A 14367-nucleotide genomic window follows, 5' to 3' on the forward strand; every position below is an offset into this window, starting at 1 on the left:
GCTCGTCCATCCATCTAAGCAATAAAAAAAAAGGTTTGAAGGGTGGGGCAGCCGTTGTAACTATACTGAGACCTCAGAACTCATATCACAAGGTGGGTGGCGGCATTTATGTTGTAGATGTGTATGTACGTATCTGCTCCAGTAACCACTTAACACCAGGTGGGCTGTGGGTTCGTCCATCCATCTAAGCAATAAAAAAAATAAAAAAATCCCTATGCAGCACGATAAGAATGCAGATAAGAAAGATATGCTGTACCGACTCCACATGACGTCAGGTACGGGCAAGAAGAAAACATTGAAATTTTGTATCATAAGGACTATAATTCTTTCTATAATATGTAGTCGTCAACTCATTGGAAAATAAATTAAACTCTATTCCTTTAAGTAGCAATGTTAATTTTCGAATACTCCTGATGCAAAGCAATGGGCATTGCGTTTTACATTATCTACTAAATTAAGTGCACATAAAACCGTTAACAAAGTTGACCAGAGGCTATCCACCCAATGCCTATATAGAGTACTGCAATACATCTTGGTCATATAGCAAGAAAACCCTCTGAAAACCTGGAGAGACTCATAGTGACGGGTAAAGTGGATGGAAGACGATCCAGAGGTCGGAGCCGAAAAAGATCGAGTGACCAAGAGTCCGAGTATCTGGACATGAGACTGAACCACGCACTTCATTGTGCCACTGACCGACAAAAGTGGCTACAAATTACAAAAAAAAGGTCACAGGCGAACGTATCACGATGCCCAGCAATGAGCAATCGACTGAAGGAGGAGGAAGAAAACCGCAGCGATATTTATACTGGGTTACCGTAAGATTGAAAGTTTTGCTTATTGGTTTTGCGCAGGCGTTAATGAACAATTTTGTGCCGACTTTTTGTGTTCTTTTTAAAAGTAATAGATACAAGACAATGAAAATAATTGCAAACTGTATAAACGGTTTTTAGAATTACTGGATTAGAAACCGATACTAATGGATATAAGGAATGAAAAAAAAAAATACATATTAACAATTAATAGTGAAATTTTAAATTAGTTCTTTAAAGTGATGATTAAGCAGTTCTAAAACAAGCGTACTATGAGCTTCATGCTGACAACAATTAATTTATTGTAGAATATTATTTGTTTAACATTAATTTACGTATGTAAATAGAAATCAAAAGAGAGCGTTTGATACATTCTTAAGTCTCAGTTTAACCCTAGGCGTGCAGAGGCTAAGGCCACTGTTTCTCGAACTTTCAATGCTAAATTTAATTTAAAAAAAAAAAATTTTACGTGTAAATGTATCATCAGTTTAATATAGTACTTTATAAAAACGTTTATGCTGTTAGTTAAAAATTGATTTCGTATTAATTAAATAATGTTCAAGGCAATTCTGACGATAGAGATTTAAATATAAATCAATGATACCTATAATTTACGACATAAATGACAAAACCCATAGAATGGAAATAAAACATTTAAACGGAAAGTTTTAAAATTTCACAATTGTGATGAATACGACGGTTCTTGACTTTAATGTTGTTTAGCAATCTCGCCAAGAAGAAAATGTGTGTTTCTTAACATAACTAGTAGTTTATTTATATTCCGTAGACGAAAAAATAAGCTTACAATCCATCTACCAGGTAAATATTATTACCGCAAGTCATCACAACGTGAATATTGGCCTCAAAACGTGAGGTCGAAATCTCCATTGAATTCTGTAACGGCTTTCACTCCATTTAAATCAGAAACTCCTGGCGTGTCGGCTTCCAATACCATTATCATTAACTTATTAGGAGGCAGTCAGGTTTTAGTGTATTTTTAATTTAGAGTACTGGACTTACGTCTTCCAGGTTAAAAAATTGCTGTTTTTTAATTCTTTTTGAATACTTGAAGCAATCGCTTTAGTTGCACTTTAATAATAAATTAATAGTTTTCTACTTAACATAATATGATTAAGGGTACGATTACATTGCAATGATTTAAAATGATTTAAAACGGGATTTATTACTGGTGGTGGGACCTCTTGTGAGTCCGCGCGGGTGGGTGCCACCAACCTGCTTATTTCTGCCATGTAGCAGTAATGCGTTTCGGTTTGAAGGGTGGAGCAGCCGTTGTAACTATACTTGAGACCTTAGAACTTATATCTCAAGGTGGGTGGTTCATTTACGTTGTGAATGTCTATGGGCTCCAGTAACCACTTAACACCAGGTGGGCTGTGAGTTCGTCCACCCATCTAAGCAATAAAAAAAAAAGAGTTTGAGATTGAGATTTGAAAAAGAGTGATGATGTTTCCGGCGTACGGCTCGTAAATATTTTTCAAAAACAGATTCAAGGTTGAGAGCCTCAGTTGGTACATGCAAGTGTGCATCTAAGACTGTCCGTTTCGTTGCACCCACGGTACTCACACCAAGCCGAAGCCACGGTCCGCTACCCCGTATATAAGACTAGCGTTAACTAGCCTTGAACTTCATTTCACCACAACCACAACCTAAGACAATACATTATCCATTAAATTGTGAATTAAGTGAACTGTGGGGCATTGTGAACTATGCGTTAAACGAAGTGCTTCGTGATATTTAACCGTTAAAATGAAAACTCTATTAAAGAGCGTAAGTTTTAAAACAAGCATTTATATTTACTAATTTTTCGTTTTGACCGCTATCGATCTAGGTACGTTCGGTTTCTTTGAGTAGCCTTAATAGTTTTACGGTAGTTTACTTTATTAATGTGTTAGAGGAGGCTTTTCCTCTTAACTTTTTGTTCTAACTAATTCAATAGATTCAGAGAAATTTCGACTATTTCTATGTAGCATTTTGTTTCATTGTTTAATATTGTATGAATGTATGTTGTTTGAATGTTTGAATGTATTTGGTTCTGCCGGCTGAGTTGTTACATCCTAACACATAAAGATTAGGTATTATGTTAAGTTTTCAGCGAGGGCAAAATTACAGCGTAAACTTGTGAACGTCAAAAATTTTGATATCTATGACTCTATGAAAATCATGAAATAAGAATATCACCTACAATTTAACTGAAAAATAAGTAATGTGCTATAATTTGAATTAGATACATTCCGGTATATCTGAATCGTAAAAATACAAAATCCCCGCAATGTTAAAGTTACGACATATAAAATAACTTTGTGAATGATATGTCGCACGATGATAGTAACATACCGATGTACAAAATGTCCCAATATTATTTAAACAGGCGCGTGGCAATGAATATTTTTTTAGATATAAAAAATAACTTCTTTGTTGATAACTGGATGGTGTACACCATAATTGTTAATTTATACAAATAAACGAAAACGAAAACAGTCTTAACTGCCGTAAATATAATCATATAAGAATATCTTATAGCAATTAAACATGCTCTATTTCATTTAGAAACTAGCGGTAAAACACTTTCTTTGAAATACTGTTTTTTATTAACTTAAATTTAACTATTATATTGTCCACATTTGGACAAAAATAACAAACATAATAATGCATACGTAAAACAAGAAATGAAACAGAGCTCTAAAATTTTTAACTTATTGTCTTTTAGTTAAGAAATATCTAATGGGTATAACAGAATAGTTTTTTCTTGAATAGTATTTTAATAATATTCCAGTAAATATTTTCGCGTCGCTGGTTTTAATGATTCTGACCACAGTAAGGTCATCTACATTGCAACTACTGATTTTTACGTACGTTACGTTACGTTTACTGCACCTATAATGCAGTAGAAAATTCTAGCTTGGTGGTCTTGTGGAGATGGGAATTTTATTTATTACTCTCTGATTCTCGTTCAGTATCAACTGATTTGAGGCTTATAAAACGAACGTCAGTTAATTTATATGTTCCTTTGACTTCGAAGTGGGGAGCAATAGCAAAGAAAGTGATAGTGATCGTTTCAAACATCAACGAGTATTAAAGCTCACGGCTGAGATTTGGTTTGTTCTATAATCAGTATGCCATATTAGGGTTCACTTCGTTGTTTCTAGTCACATTTGTTTTAGTTGAAAAAACTTTTTTGGATGGGACTTATCTTATACCTTTAAACGAGCAATTCTTGTACATTAATATATACTTATATAATCTAAATCTCGGAATCAGCTCCAACGATTTTCATAAATTCCAAATAGAATGAGGTTTTGAGGTATTTGTTTTCGGCTTAAACAGTAAGTAAAGTCTGTTAGGTTACTTCGTGATAATCTGAATTTTGCTGCCTAACTTGGAACACGATGTTGAAGTATAAACTGCATTCCAACCGATAAGTATTCGCGTTCAGAACATAGTGGCTGTCACAGTAGAGTGATCCCTATGGAGTGATTAATAGAATTGGAAGTAAAATCATAATTGTCTGTATCATTGGTTATAAATTTTACGCTACAAGACATTGACATTTGATTGTCCATTAGAGTGCAATGTAATGATGAACGGCTTCGGTTATTGAGCCTTCTCGGTTCCAGACGATTTGTCACGCAAACTGGTATTATGTCATCAGCGATCCCTTGTTATAGCTGATTAATTGACTGTAAAGTGAAACTTGACATGGGCTATCGATCTACGTATTTGACATTATTGTTAAGGGTCTTTTGACTTTTTTAATATGGGATGGCAAATCTTTCTCTAAGCCCTTGCGTAAGGCACGAAACTGCAGTTGACACCACGAATGTGTTCAATAAGATTATCAGGTAGTGAGTTAAAGAGTTGGTTCGGAAAGCAAGGTACTACTATTGAGGGATAATTGGAAGGATTAGCAATTCTAGCTCAAGGAGGCCAGTACCAGACGTAGATTAAACAATACAAATACCTACTTTAATTTTTAAAGTGTTCTTATCACCAGATATGTCGGACCAGTCAAATTTCAGTGGTAAGACTCAAAAGCGAATTAGAAAATGGGTAAACAGACTTCAATACACCCACAGTCATTAATCTACTCGCAACTAAACTAAATCGGAAACTTTTTGAACATAAAAACCCATGAAATAAAAGATAATGTAACAGCAACAAACACAACGAAAGTGAATAGAAATACGATAGGTATCATTTATAAATTATATCCTTGCAATTGAGTCGTCTATTATCAAAGGTGGCAATCTGTGCATTTGGACAAAAAAAAATTATTGATATGTCAATTCAGATTGATTTGAATATAATCGTCTCCTTCAAAGAATACGGTTCAAAACCTGCATTAAATAAAGGTTAATAGTTAACCTGTTATTTATCTAAGATGTCGTTCCGAAGAGTTTTGTGACTGCCAATGGAATACAAAGTCAATAATTCGTTTTTCTGATTTACCAATCATTGTCCAAAAGTCAGATTGCCGGCTTTGATAATAGTCGACTCAATTTATACAATAGGTTTGAATATCAACACCATGCTGTAATTAAAACCGGACAGACTATTTTATACCTTATGGTTTTGAATTATAATCGCTTTGAATTTTTCCACTAACTAAGTACTTTAAGAATTAACTTTTGAACCAAGGCATAATAGACGAAACTGGGTTATCTTCAAAAACTTACTAGCTTTCACCTATAAATCTTTATGTAATATTTTGGCCCAATTTAAGGTCCAGATGTCGTTTTCGTTCTAGTTCGTGCAACATCGTAAATCTAAGGCTTATAGCTTCTTGCGTAACATTATAGTAGCAATGTAATAATACAAATCCCACAATGTGACAACCATCGAAGCCAAACTCAAAGTTTTTGAATGTACATGTATTGCGTAATTTTATAATAAGAGATATTCGTATGCATCTAATATAAGTCGTCGTGGCCTAAATGATAATTCGCCGACTATGCCGGAGCTAAAATGCGACAAGCATCGATTTCATCTTTAAATTATTACTATATAAATACGTACTTCCTATCTGATCACAAACGACTTCTACGGTGAAGGATTATCGTGTAATAAAAACCAGAATTGCGAAAATAAGCGTACAATATAATATGCGTATTATTATCTCATCCTGTGTATTCCATTTCTGCCACCAACTAGTAATGCGTTCATACCGATTTGAAGGGTGGAATAATCATTGTATAATATAACTGAGATTTAGACATAATGTCTCTAGTGGAGTGGTGGCTTTCACATTGAGATGTCCATAAGCTCCGGTAGCTATTTGAAACCACCAACCCACCAGTTAAGCCCTTAAAACGTTCAACTTTCAATGCAAAAAAAAACCTTTGAACTAAGTAAGTGCTATACTCTTGTGTACTCGTTGTTCTGTACTCTTCGTATATACTGTGTTACTTATAATATTTTGTATTCAAGTTTAACAATATTTGCTATGTGTATGTATGTGCATTACTATAATTCTCATGTTGTATTTGTTATTTTAGCTGTTCTACACACACTCATCACTTTTAATTATTATTCTCATAATCCTCTCGCAGGTCTGCCGGAAGAGATTTCTTAAAGAAATAAGCAGTGCCTTTGTACGTAATTTTCCTATTACTCTGTACTATGTCTTCTTTTTTGTGTGTACATAAATAAATAAATAAATAATAAATAAGTGCTAACGAAACACGAGTCGAAGACTATATAGAGATAACAAATGTACAACATACCACAAGATACATAAAACGGATACTTAGAGTGTTGTGGCGAAAGGATTAACACGATTTCAATATTTACATTTAATCCTGATCGACACATTACTTTCCATACAATTTGATTGTCTCGTTTGATTCTAATAATTATTTGTGTGTTGTAATAAGACAAATGTAGAGGACAGGGTTTAACACGTAGGTAAACATTATCAATACAAAGCTCCTAAGGCTGTCTCATTTGTGTAACGTAACGATTCAAAACAAACCTTTTTGTTTATAACATCCAGGTATTTTCTGCCGCGAAGTAGTCGTGCATTTCAGGTTGAAGGGTTTTTATTTTTATTCTGATTGCATAGGTGGGTGGACGAGCTCACGGCCCACCTCGTGTTAAGCGGTTACCGGAGCCCATAGACATCTACAACGTAAACGCCGCCACCTATATTGATATATAAGTTCTAAGGTCTCAGTATAGTTACAACGGCTGCCCTACCTTTCAAACCGAAACGCACTACTAAAATAGGCAGGGTGGTGGTGCCTACCCGTGCGGACTCACAAGAGGTCCTACCACCAGCAAAAGGGTCGGGGAGTAAAATTAATTGCAGTGTTCATGTTGTCGCCTGGCTGCAGCTTTCGATCGACAACCTCAACGGATGGCTCGACTAACTTTTTTTTCTAGATCTACTCGTTGGAGCTCTTCTTCAGTCCGTGTTCACCCAATGCTGAGTCTAGGTTTCTTCGAATGCACCCCATTCTCTTCGATCTCTTGCCTTTCGCATCCAGTCCCAACCAACCACTTTGACTAAGTCATCGGTCCACTTTCTTGGATGTCTGCCCACATTACGAATTAAATGAAATAATTAGATCGTTAGAACAGGTTTGGTAGGTGAGCTCATGGACTCACCGTGGGAAGACTGCTAACACTAGCCCTACCAGTGCTTCGCTGTATCTACCACCGAATCAGAATCGTGACCCACTGAGAAGATTCGGTGAAAAACCCAGTGGGTGTCATCTAACAACATAGTGTCATAAGATGAAATAAAAATAGTCTTTGTTTGTTATGCTTTTGATATTTCTTTAATTATAAAGTTGTTTCATATATTGATTAATATTATAGTCTAAAGAGTGAAATATTGTATTACTATGACATGTGACTTTTAATAAGTTGAATCACGAAAGGAATTTGTGTGAAAAAATTAACGTAAAATAGGTTATCCTATAGCTGAAAGCTATCTAATTGATGTCATTAATTAAATATATTTTACAATACCTCATGATGTCTATTGAAATATAAATTCTCACGGCGTGGCCAGCTTTCGCGTTGTTTTACTGATAACTTAACTGGTAGCTAGCAACGTTTGGAAAATTAACTTTCGCTGCATCGTCTGAATGGCAAAGGGCAGAGAAAAGGATACGGGCTTCGTACATGCAGCGAAGGCAGAGAATGTCACCCCGACCTTTGCCTTTAGATTCACCTGTACTAGTATAGGTATTAATCACAGCTTGGTTTGCGAACGTTTTGAGACGAACACACCGACTCCTACAATCAAATGTTACCTAAGAATTAAAATCGCTTGAATATTCATCTCGGTTGTAATGTGAGGATTTGAAATTCGATTGACCTCAGCGATTATTTCCTGAAATACATTTTTCTAGTTAGATAATATCGATATAACATATAGGTTATATGGTTCAAGTGACATTTCACTTAATACGCGACATTTGTCTTTGTAATTAAAAGTGCGTTTTGTTTAGTATTACCATTAATAATCTGATGTTTTTAATTCTAAATCTCAATGAAGTTCAAATAGCTGAAGAAGTTTTTTTGTCGTGAAATTTTTTCCAAATTTTAAACATGAATTGGCTCTCCTGTAAAGTAGCAAAAATGTCGCTCAAACCAAATAGTCTTTCACCTGTCGATACTATGCTATGTTGATAGATTTATGGACAGCTGGTATTAAGCGGTTATCCGAGTAATTGTATACAATAACAATAACAATTGTATAACAATTGTATACGTCTCTCGATGCCCAGTTAGAGACGTGATCGTGTCGTGATGAAGTCCAACTGAAATTGAACTTGGCGTTAAAATGTCCACTGGCATATTTCTTCATATAAACTTTACTATTATTATATTTTTTCTTATATTATTACTGTACGATTACTTCGCGGCATTCAACTGAGAATTCGCCTTGAAATAGTTAGCGAGAGTAAGTCTAATTTTATTCGAAGATTTATTAAATTGAGTGAAATAAAAAAAATTACTCTATGAAATAAAAAACAGCGTGGCGTACAAATATTTTTATGTATGTTGTAATTATAACAAAAAAAAATAATATTCGCTGACGTTACCAAAAATGGCCCTCATCTAATTAATACCTACGTTCTACTCATGATTTCATAAATCTAGTATTTTAGTAGAAGTGGCTGGTTTGAATCTTATTGAAAGTAGCGATCGACTGTAACAGCGGACAAAGTAGCAGCACGATATACATTTTCAATTATCACAATTACGCTTAATAAATCATAGTCAACTGTGGAGCTAGCACAAGAACTGTAGGAACGCAATTCACGGTTGCTGATCACAATAAAGCCGTTTCTAGATATTTTGAATTCCATATTTTTTCTGGGCCACTTTCATTGATGAAATATATTGTGGTACGCTAGACATTACTATAAGTACGACAGACTGTGTCGTTGCGTGCGAAGGACTTTTAACATTTTACAATTTTATTCCAATTTGATTTTAATCGTTTCAGATATGGATACTGCTCATTTTGGAAGTCATCGATTACATCCGCTGTCAAGAAGGTTACAATGGGGAAATATTTCGATACCAACAATTGGCTCCAAACGACGGACAAGTCGAAGCTGTCACTGGTTACAGTGCCAACATAATACAGAGAGACCCAATTAGACAATCTGTTAATTCTGTTAGCGTTTCATATCAAGTGACCGAAGATTCAAATAAAGATGATGAATATAATTCAAGTGATCGACCGCGTCGTAGAAAAATTTACAGAATAAAAAATCCATTTCAAAATGAGCAGGAAAATAGTGACCAAAACGAAAATAAAAATGATTCTCAAGATAGTGGGACATCGGCTAGTAACCAGTATGCAGCAGTACAATATTCTTTACCACCTGAAGACTTCCTTCAACAGTTACGATCGGGAAACCAGATTGTGCATAGTCAACAACAACAACAGCAACAGCAACAGCAACAGCAACAGCAACAACAACAGCAACAACAACAACAGCAACAACAACAACAACAACAACAAGAACAACAGCAACAACTTTCCAAATTAATCCCTAACTTAAGCTACACTGTTACACCACATCCTCAATATCAATATTCAACAATCTCAAATTCAAATTATGATCCGAATAATCAACAACAAATCGTTCAATTTGATCCGAGACCTGCACAATCAGTTGTATACCATACGAATTTACATAATCCTTTTAGTGCATCAAACTCTTTAATATTAGATAACGCACATAGTACTCCATCTTCAGTAACGTCGTACATTTCTACGCCGCTACCTAATAATCAGTTTATTACAACTCCAACTGCATCTTACGTATCAAGTTCTTCACCTGTCTTTTTATCAACGCCACCAAATAACCAACATTACCTTTCGTCTCCAAGAGCACCTATCCAATCTAGTTCTGTTGACTACAACAATAGATTCTCGTCGACTGTAGAAAGTAATTCTTTGAGTTACGACCTTACTGATTTGAGTAAAAGAATGAATATCGATCATTACGATAATTCTGCAAATGGTGTCAGGTACCCGTCTGTTATTCAGCAACAATATCAAAATGAATATCCTTCCTCTACTCCCATTCCTTCCTCTTCCCCATATAATCATGCTGCTCGAGAAGCTTGGCAAAATTCATTTAATGCTGGTATAAATGCACTAACAAAGTCTCTGCAAGAAGTGTCACAATATCAGAGCTATCCTGACAATGGGAAACAACAAGACCTTCGAATAGAAACTAATCTAGATTCCACAAATACTGACACTCATCGTATGGGTAGTTTTCCATCGGCTAATAATATTTATTATAATTACGTACAGCCTGACTATCAGACTATAAAAAATCTAAAAAATGGCCGTACAGAATCTGATAAAGAGACAGGTCATCAAGAAATGTATTCAAATGGTGAATATGGCTGGAAACTTACAGACAATAAGCCTTTAATAAACCATGATGCTAGTTTTTTTACGAATAATTATGCCAGGCAACCGTATGTTTCTTCAACAGACGGTGGAGCAATTAGTCAAGTTAGTTTTCAGATAGATATCAATAAACCGTATAATGACCAAAGTTCAAAGTCATCGCAGGATGTCAAGGACGGTCAAGAGTTTGCAAAAGCAGCTGCGAAGGCTCACGACAACTTAAAACAGCAGCAGACTTATAATACCAATTATAATTCCAACGTTAATGCCTACAATTGGCAAGCACAAAATTCTAACGGCTTATACAATGATGATAATCAAAAGAATAAGAAAACCGATTTATCAAATTCTAATCATTATTCTTTTAGTAATAAATATACAGATTTAATAACAGCGTCACCGTTATATAATGGGAATGGAAGAGATAACAATAATAATCTTGAGAATAGACTGAAGCTACCTTTTGACCATGCCAAGGCTTTAAGGAATATAGTTCCAATGGACGCCTCAAATGTAGTCCAAAACTCAGACGTACAACACAAAACAACATCAGCTTTTGCTAATACACCATACTATCACGATAAAAATACAGTTTATGGTTTTAATATTAAAACAAAACCTGAAGATTTTGTAACGATTGATACTATTAAGCAATTCGACACAAATACTCCGTATTATATAAAACCACAAAGTCAAGAAACTGATTTTAAATTTGCAGGGTATTCTGGATCAACGAACATTTTTAATGAAGTACCGAAAATGTCTAGTACAACTCGCGATAGTTTTCAATTACCAAGTAGCTTTCAAAAACCACAAAGTCCAATTTCATCAGATATTATAAGTATTTTGAAACTTAACGACGTTCCATATAAATTAACACAAGATTTGTCAAGTGATGCGTTGAGGTTGCACAACGAAAATTTTGATCAAGGTGGAATACCGACTCCTTTACCAATAAGGTTGAACCAAAATATTGGTAGCCATCAATTAGATGTCACATCAAGCTTATTAAATAAATTAATAAATAACAAGCCCTCAGGATTTATTACGAATAGACCTGAAATAAATTCTTTGTCAACCATCAATGGATTTAAGATTGCAAATCCGTATAACGTGGACCTTAAATTAGTGGCAGAAATGTTAAGAGGAAAATCAAATTTTGATGACTCTCATATTTCGTCAACAAGAGATCAATTTAGTAACCCTTATAATTTGGATCTGTCTCAGTTACAATACTTGTTGAGAAACGAGAATAGCGCAAGCCTTAGTAGTTTAGGTAGTCCGTATTTGGATGTTTACAATGCTGGAAGGTATCCTTATCAAGGCGTAAAATATTCTCGAAGTCAGGAAGAAGAAGAAAGCCTTATACCAATTGCAGATACATCAAATAATCATCCTATTGGAGCGGTTATAGAAGGGGAAAATAGTGAACATGAAATAACTAGTGGTTCTGACTTGACTGCACTAGGAGACGAAACTATTCCAATTAATTTCAATGATGACAGACCAAAGAAGGCTTCATCAGAACAGAGTGAAATTAATGTTGAAAGACCTCGTCATCCAAATGCAGTTTCACAAGGGCGTCCTTCAAGAAAATATCCCAAAGCAATAGAGGAGCCATACCCATTATTGAAACCACCTCCCCCTCAGTCATACAGAAAAAGAATAAATAGTTTTAAAGGTGAAAGATCTAATAGACGGCCAAGACCAATGAAATCAAAGATGATTAGAGTCTTTAAAAACGAACCCTTGTTTGAAGCTCATTCAGAATCGGAAACATCCAATAATGATGTACCTGTATTATTAAAGCCACCCCCTGTTTCTCAATCTAAGTCGCAAGTTGATAAATAGTTTTTGCTATTAACAAGAAATTAAATAATAGAATTTTAAAAGTACCTGTTTTCAAGTTTACGTTTCGATTGGTCCTTTAGAAACTTTAAGAAATTTTCAATTATGTCTAGTTTCTGAATCTAGTTTGGCATTTATTATTAATTTAAGCATTAAGATTTTAAGGATGTAAATAGTTTTATCCATTTTTAACGGAATTGTTGTTTTTGGTGATAACAACTGTTTAATTAAGATAATTGTGTCGTTATAAATAAAAATAAAAATAAAAACCAATCGTTTTATTCTTTTTTTTTTTTCTTCATGTATTTCTGAATAGATTCGAGGCCCAGGTCGTCGTGTAGGTCAACGTTCCTCACGAACCACGGAGCTCCGACGGCTAACCTGCAAAAGCGGGATTGTAAAGATTGAAGGGTGTCTATGTGTGTGCGGGCCGCGTGAGCGAACACCACACTCGCGTAAGTCATGACGGGCCTTATGCAAGTTTTGTAAAGTGTCACCTTGTTCCGAAGGGACATTTTACTCCGCTTACAGATCATGGGGTCTACCGAGAATAAACGCGGCACGGTCACGGACTGATTTTATATGCGGGCGGAATGTCATCGATGCATCCAGGGTAACGCCCAGGTACTTGACCTTCCTGGCCCAGGGTATGGATTGACTAAAGAGAGTAATCGGGGGTGTCGTTTTATTCTCTGGTGCAAGCACGTTATACCACATTGCATTTTTAGGTGTCTGCTAGGTAGGCTCGTGATTATTTTATTTCATGTATAAGATCGTAACATGTTTTACAGTACAAATCTTCCTCTATAGTTTTCCTAAGTAAAAAATCGCTCTGTTACATCTTCTTGTAAGACTCCCTTGTTTTACGTACTTGGTTTACATATAATATTATATATTATTGAAACATACGATCCTAGTATTAACTAACTAATTTATACAAATAAATAAAATTGGAGTGTCTGTTTGTAATAATAAAATAACGACTTTTAGTAAATCAAGTATGTATACATAGTACATATACCAAAATATATATTTTTTTTTGTCTGTCTGTCTGTTTGTCTGTCGATTTGTTCCGACTAATCTCTGAAACGACTGGACTGATTTTGACGGAACTTTCACTGATAGGTAGCTTATGATATAAGGAGTAACTTAGGCTATTTTTTAGACTAACTTCGTGGGACTCAGCCAGTTAGATAAAAAAATTGCAATTTTAATCGAAATTTTAAATGCACTCGTCAAGGATGACTTCGGGTGCTTTTTATGAATCGTACTGATAGCCCTCTGCGTTACGTTGTTCGAACGAGTCAACATACGCGGCATTATCCCATAGTAAGATATCATAGTACCACCGTAAAATTAGTTGAAATTGGTAATTACATTGACGATTGACTTCCACGGTGAAGGAATAACATCGTGTAATAAAAATCAAACCGGCAACATTATAATTTGCGTAATCACTGGTGGTAGGACCTCTTGTGAGTCCGTACGGGTAGGTACCACCACCCTGCCTATTTCTACCGTGAAGCAGTAATGCGTTTCGGTTTGAAGGGTGAGGCAGCCGTTGTAACTATACTTGAGACCTTAGAACTTATATCTCAATGTAGGTGGCGCATTTACGTTGTAGATGTCTATGGGATACGGTAACCAGGTGGGCTGTGAGCTCGTCCACCCACCAAAGCAATAAAATAAAAAGTTGAACCTAATTAAAAGTTAAATAACAAATTATACTAGTAAATTACCCATGTTAAAATAGCGACAGCAGACGACATCACACAGAACACGTTTGAAGGTGATTAT

The 14367-nt window shown here is 35.2% G+C and overlaps 1 protein-coding gene across 1 annotated transcript; it reads left to right on the forward strand.

Annotated features, from left to right (window-relative positions):
• Positions 1-2460: 2460 nt before the first annotated feature.
• LOC101742107 (uncharacterized protein DDB_G0283357) lies at positions 2461-12839 on the forward strand. The gene is made up of 2 exons (XM_012692083.4): positions 2461-2600; positions 9292-12839. Exons 1-2 carry the CDS (start codon positions 2580-2582, stop codon positions 12571-12573), a joined length of 3303 nt encoding a protein of 1100 aa, XP_012547537.2. The 5' UTR covers positions 2461-2579; the 3' UTR covers positions 12574-12839.
• The last annotated feature ends 1528 nt before the right edge of the window (positions 12840-14367 follow it).

Source organism: Bombyx mori, chromosome 18 (assembly GCF_030269925.1).
Source record: "Bombyx mori chromosome 18, ASM3026992v2".
NCBI classification, from domain to species: domain Eukaryota; kingdom Metazoa; phylum Arthropoda; class Insecta; order Lepidoptera; family Bombycidae; genus Bombyx; species Bombyx mori.

What these genes read in the sequence shown, in the direction of transcription:
- LOC101742107 (XM_012692083.4), top strand. Translation starts at nt 2,580, where the DNA reads ATGAAAACTCTATTAAAGAGC. An exon ending in TGAAAACTCTATTAAAGAGC is followed by an intron (nt 2,601 to 9,291) that starts GTAAGTTTTAAA and finishes TAATCGTTTCAG; the next exon opens with ATATGGATACTGCTCATTTT.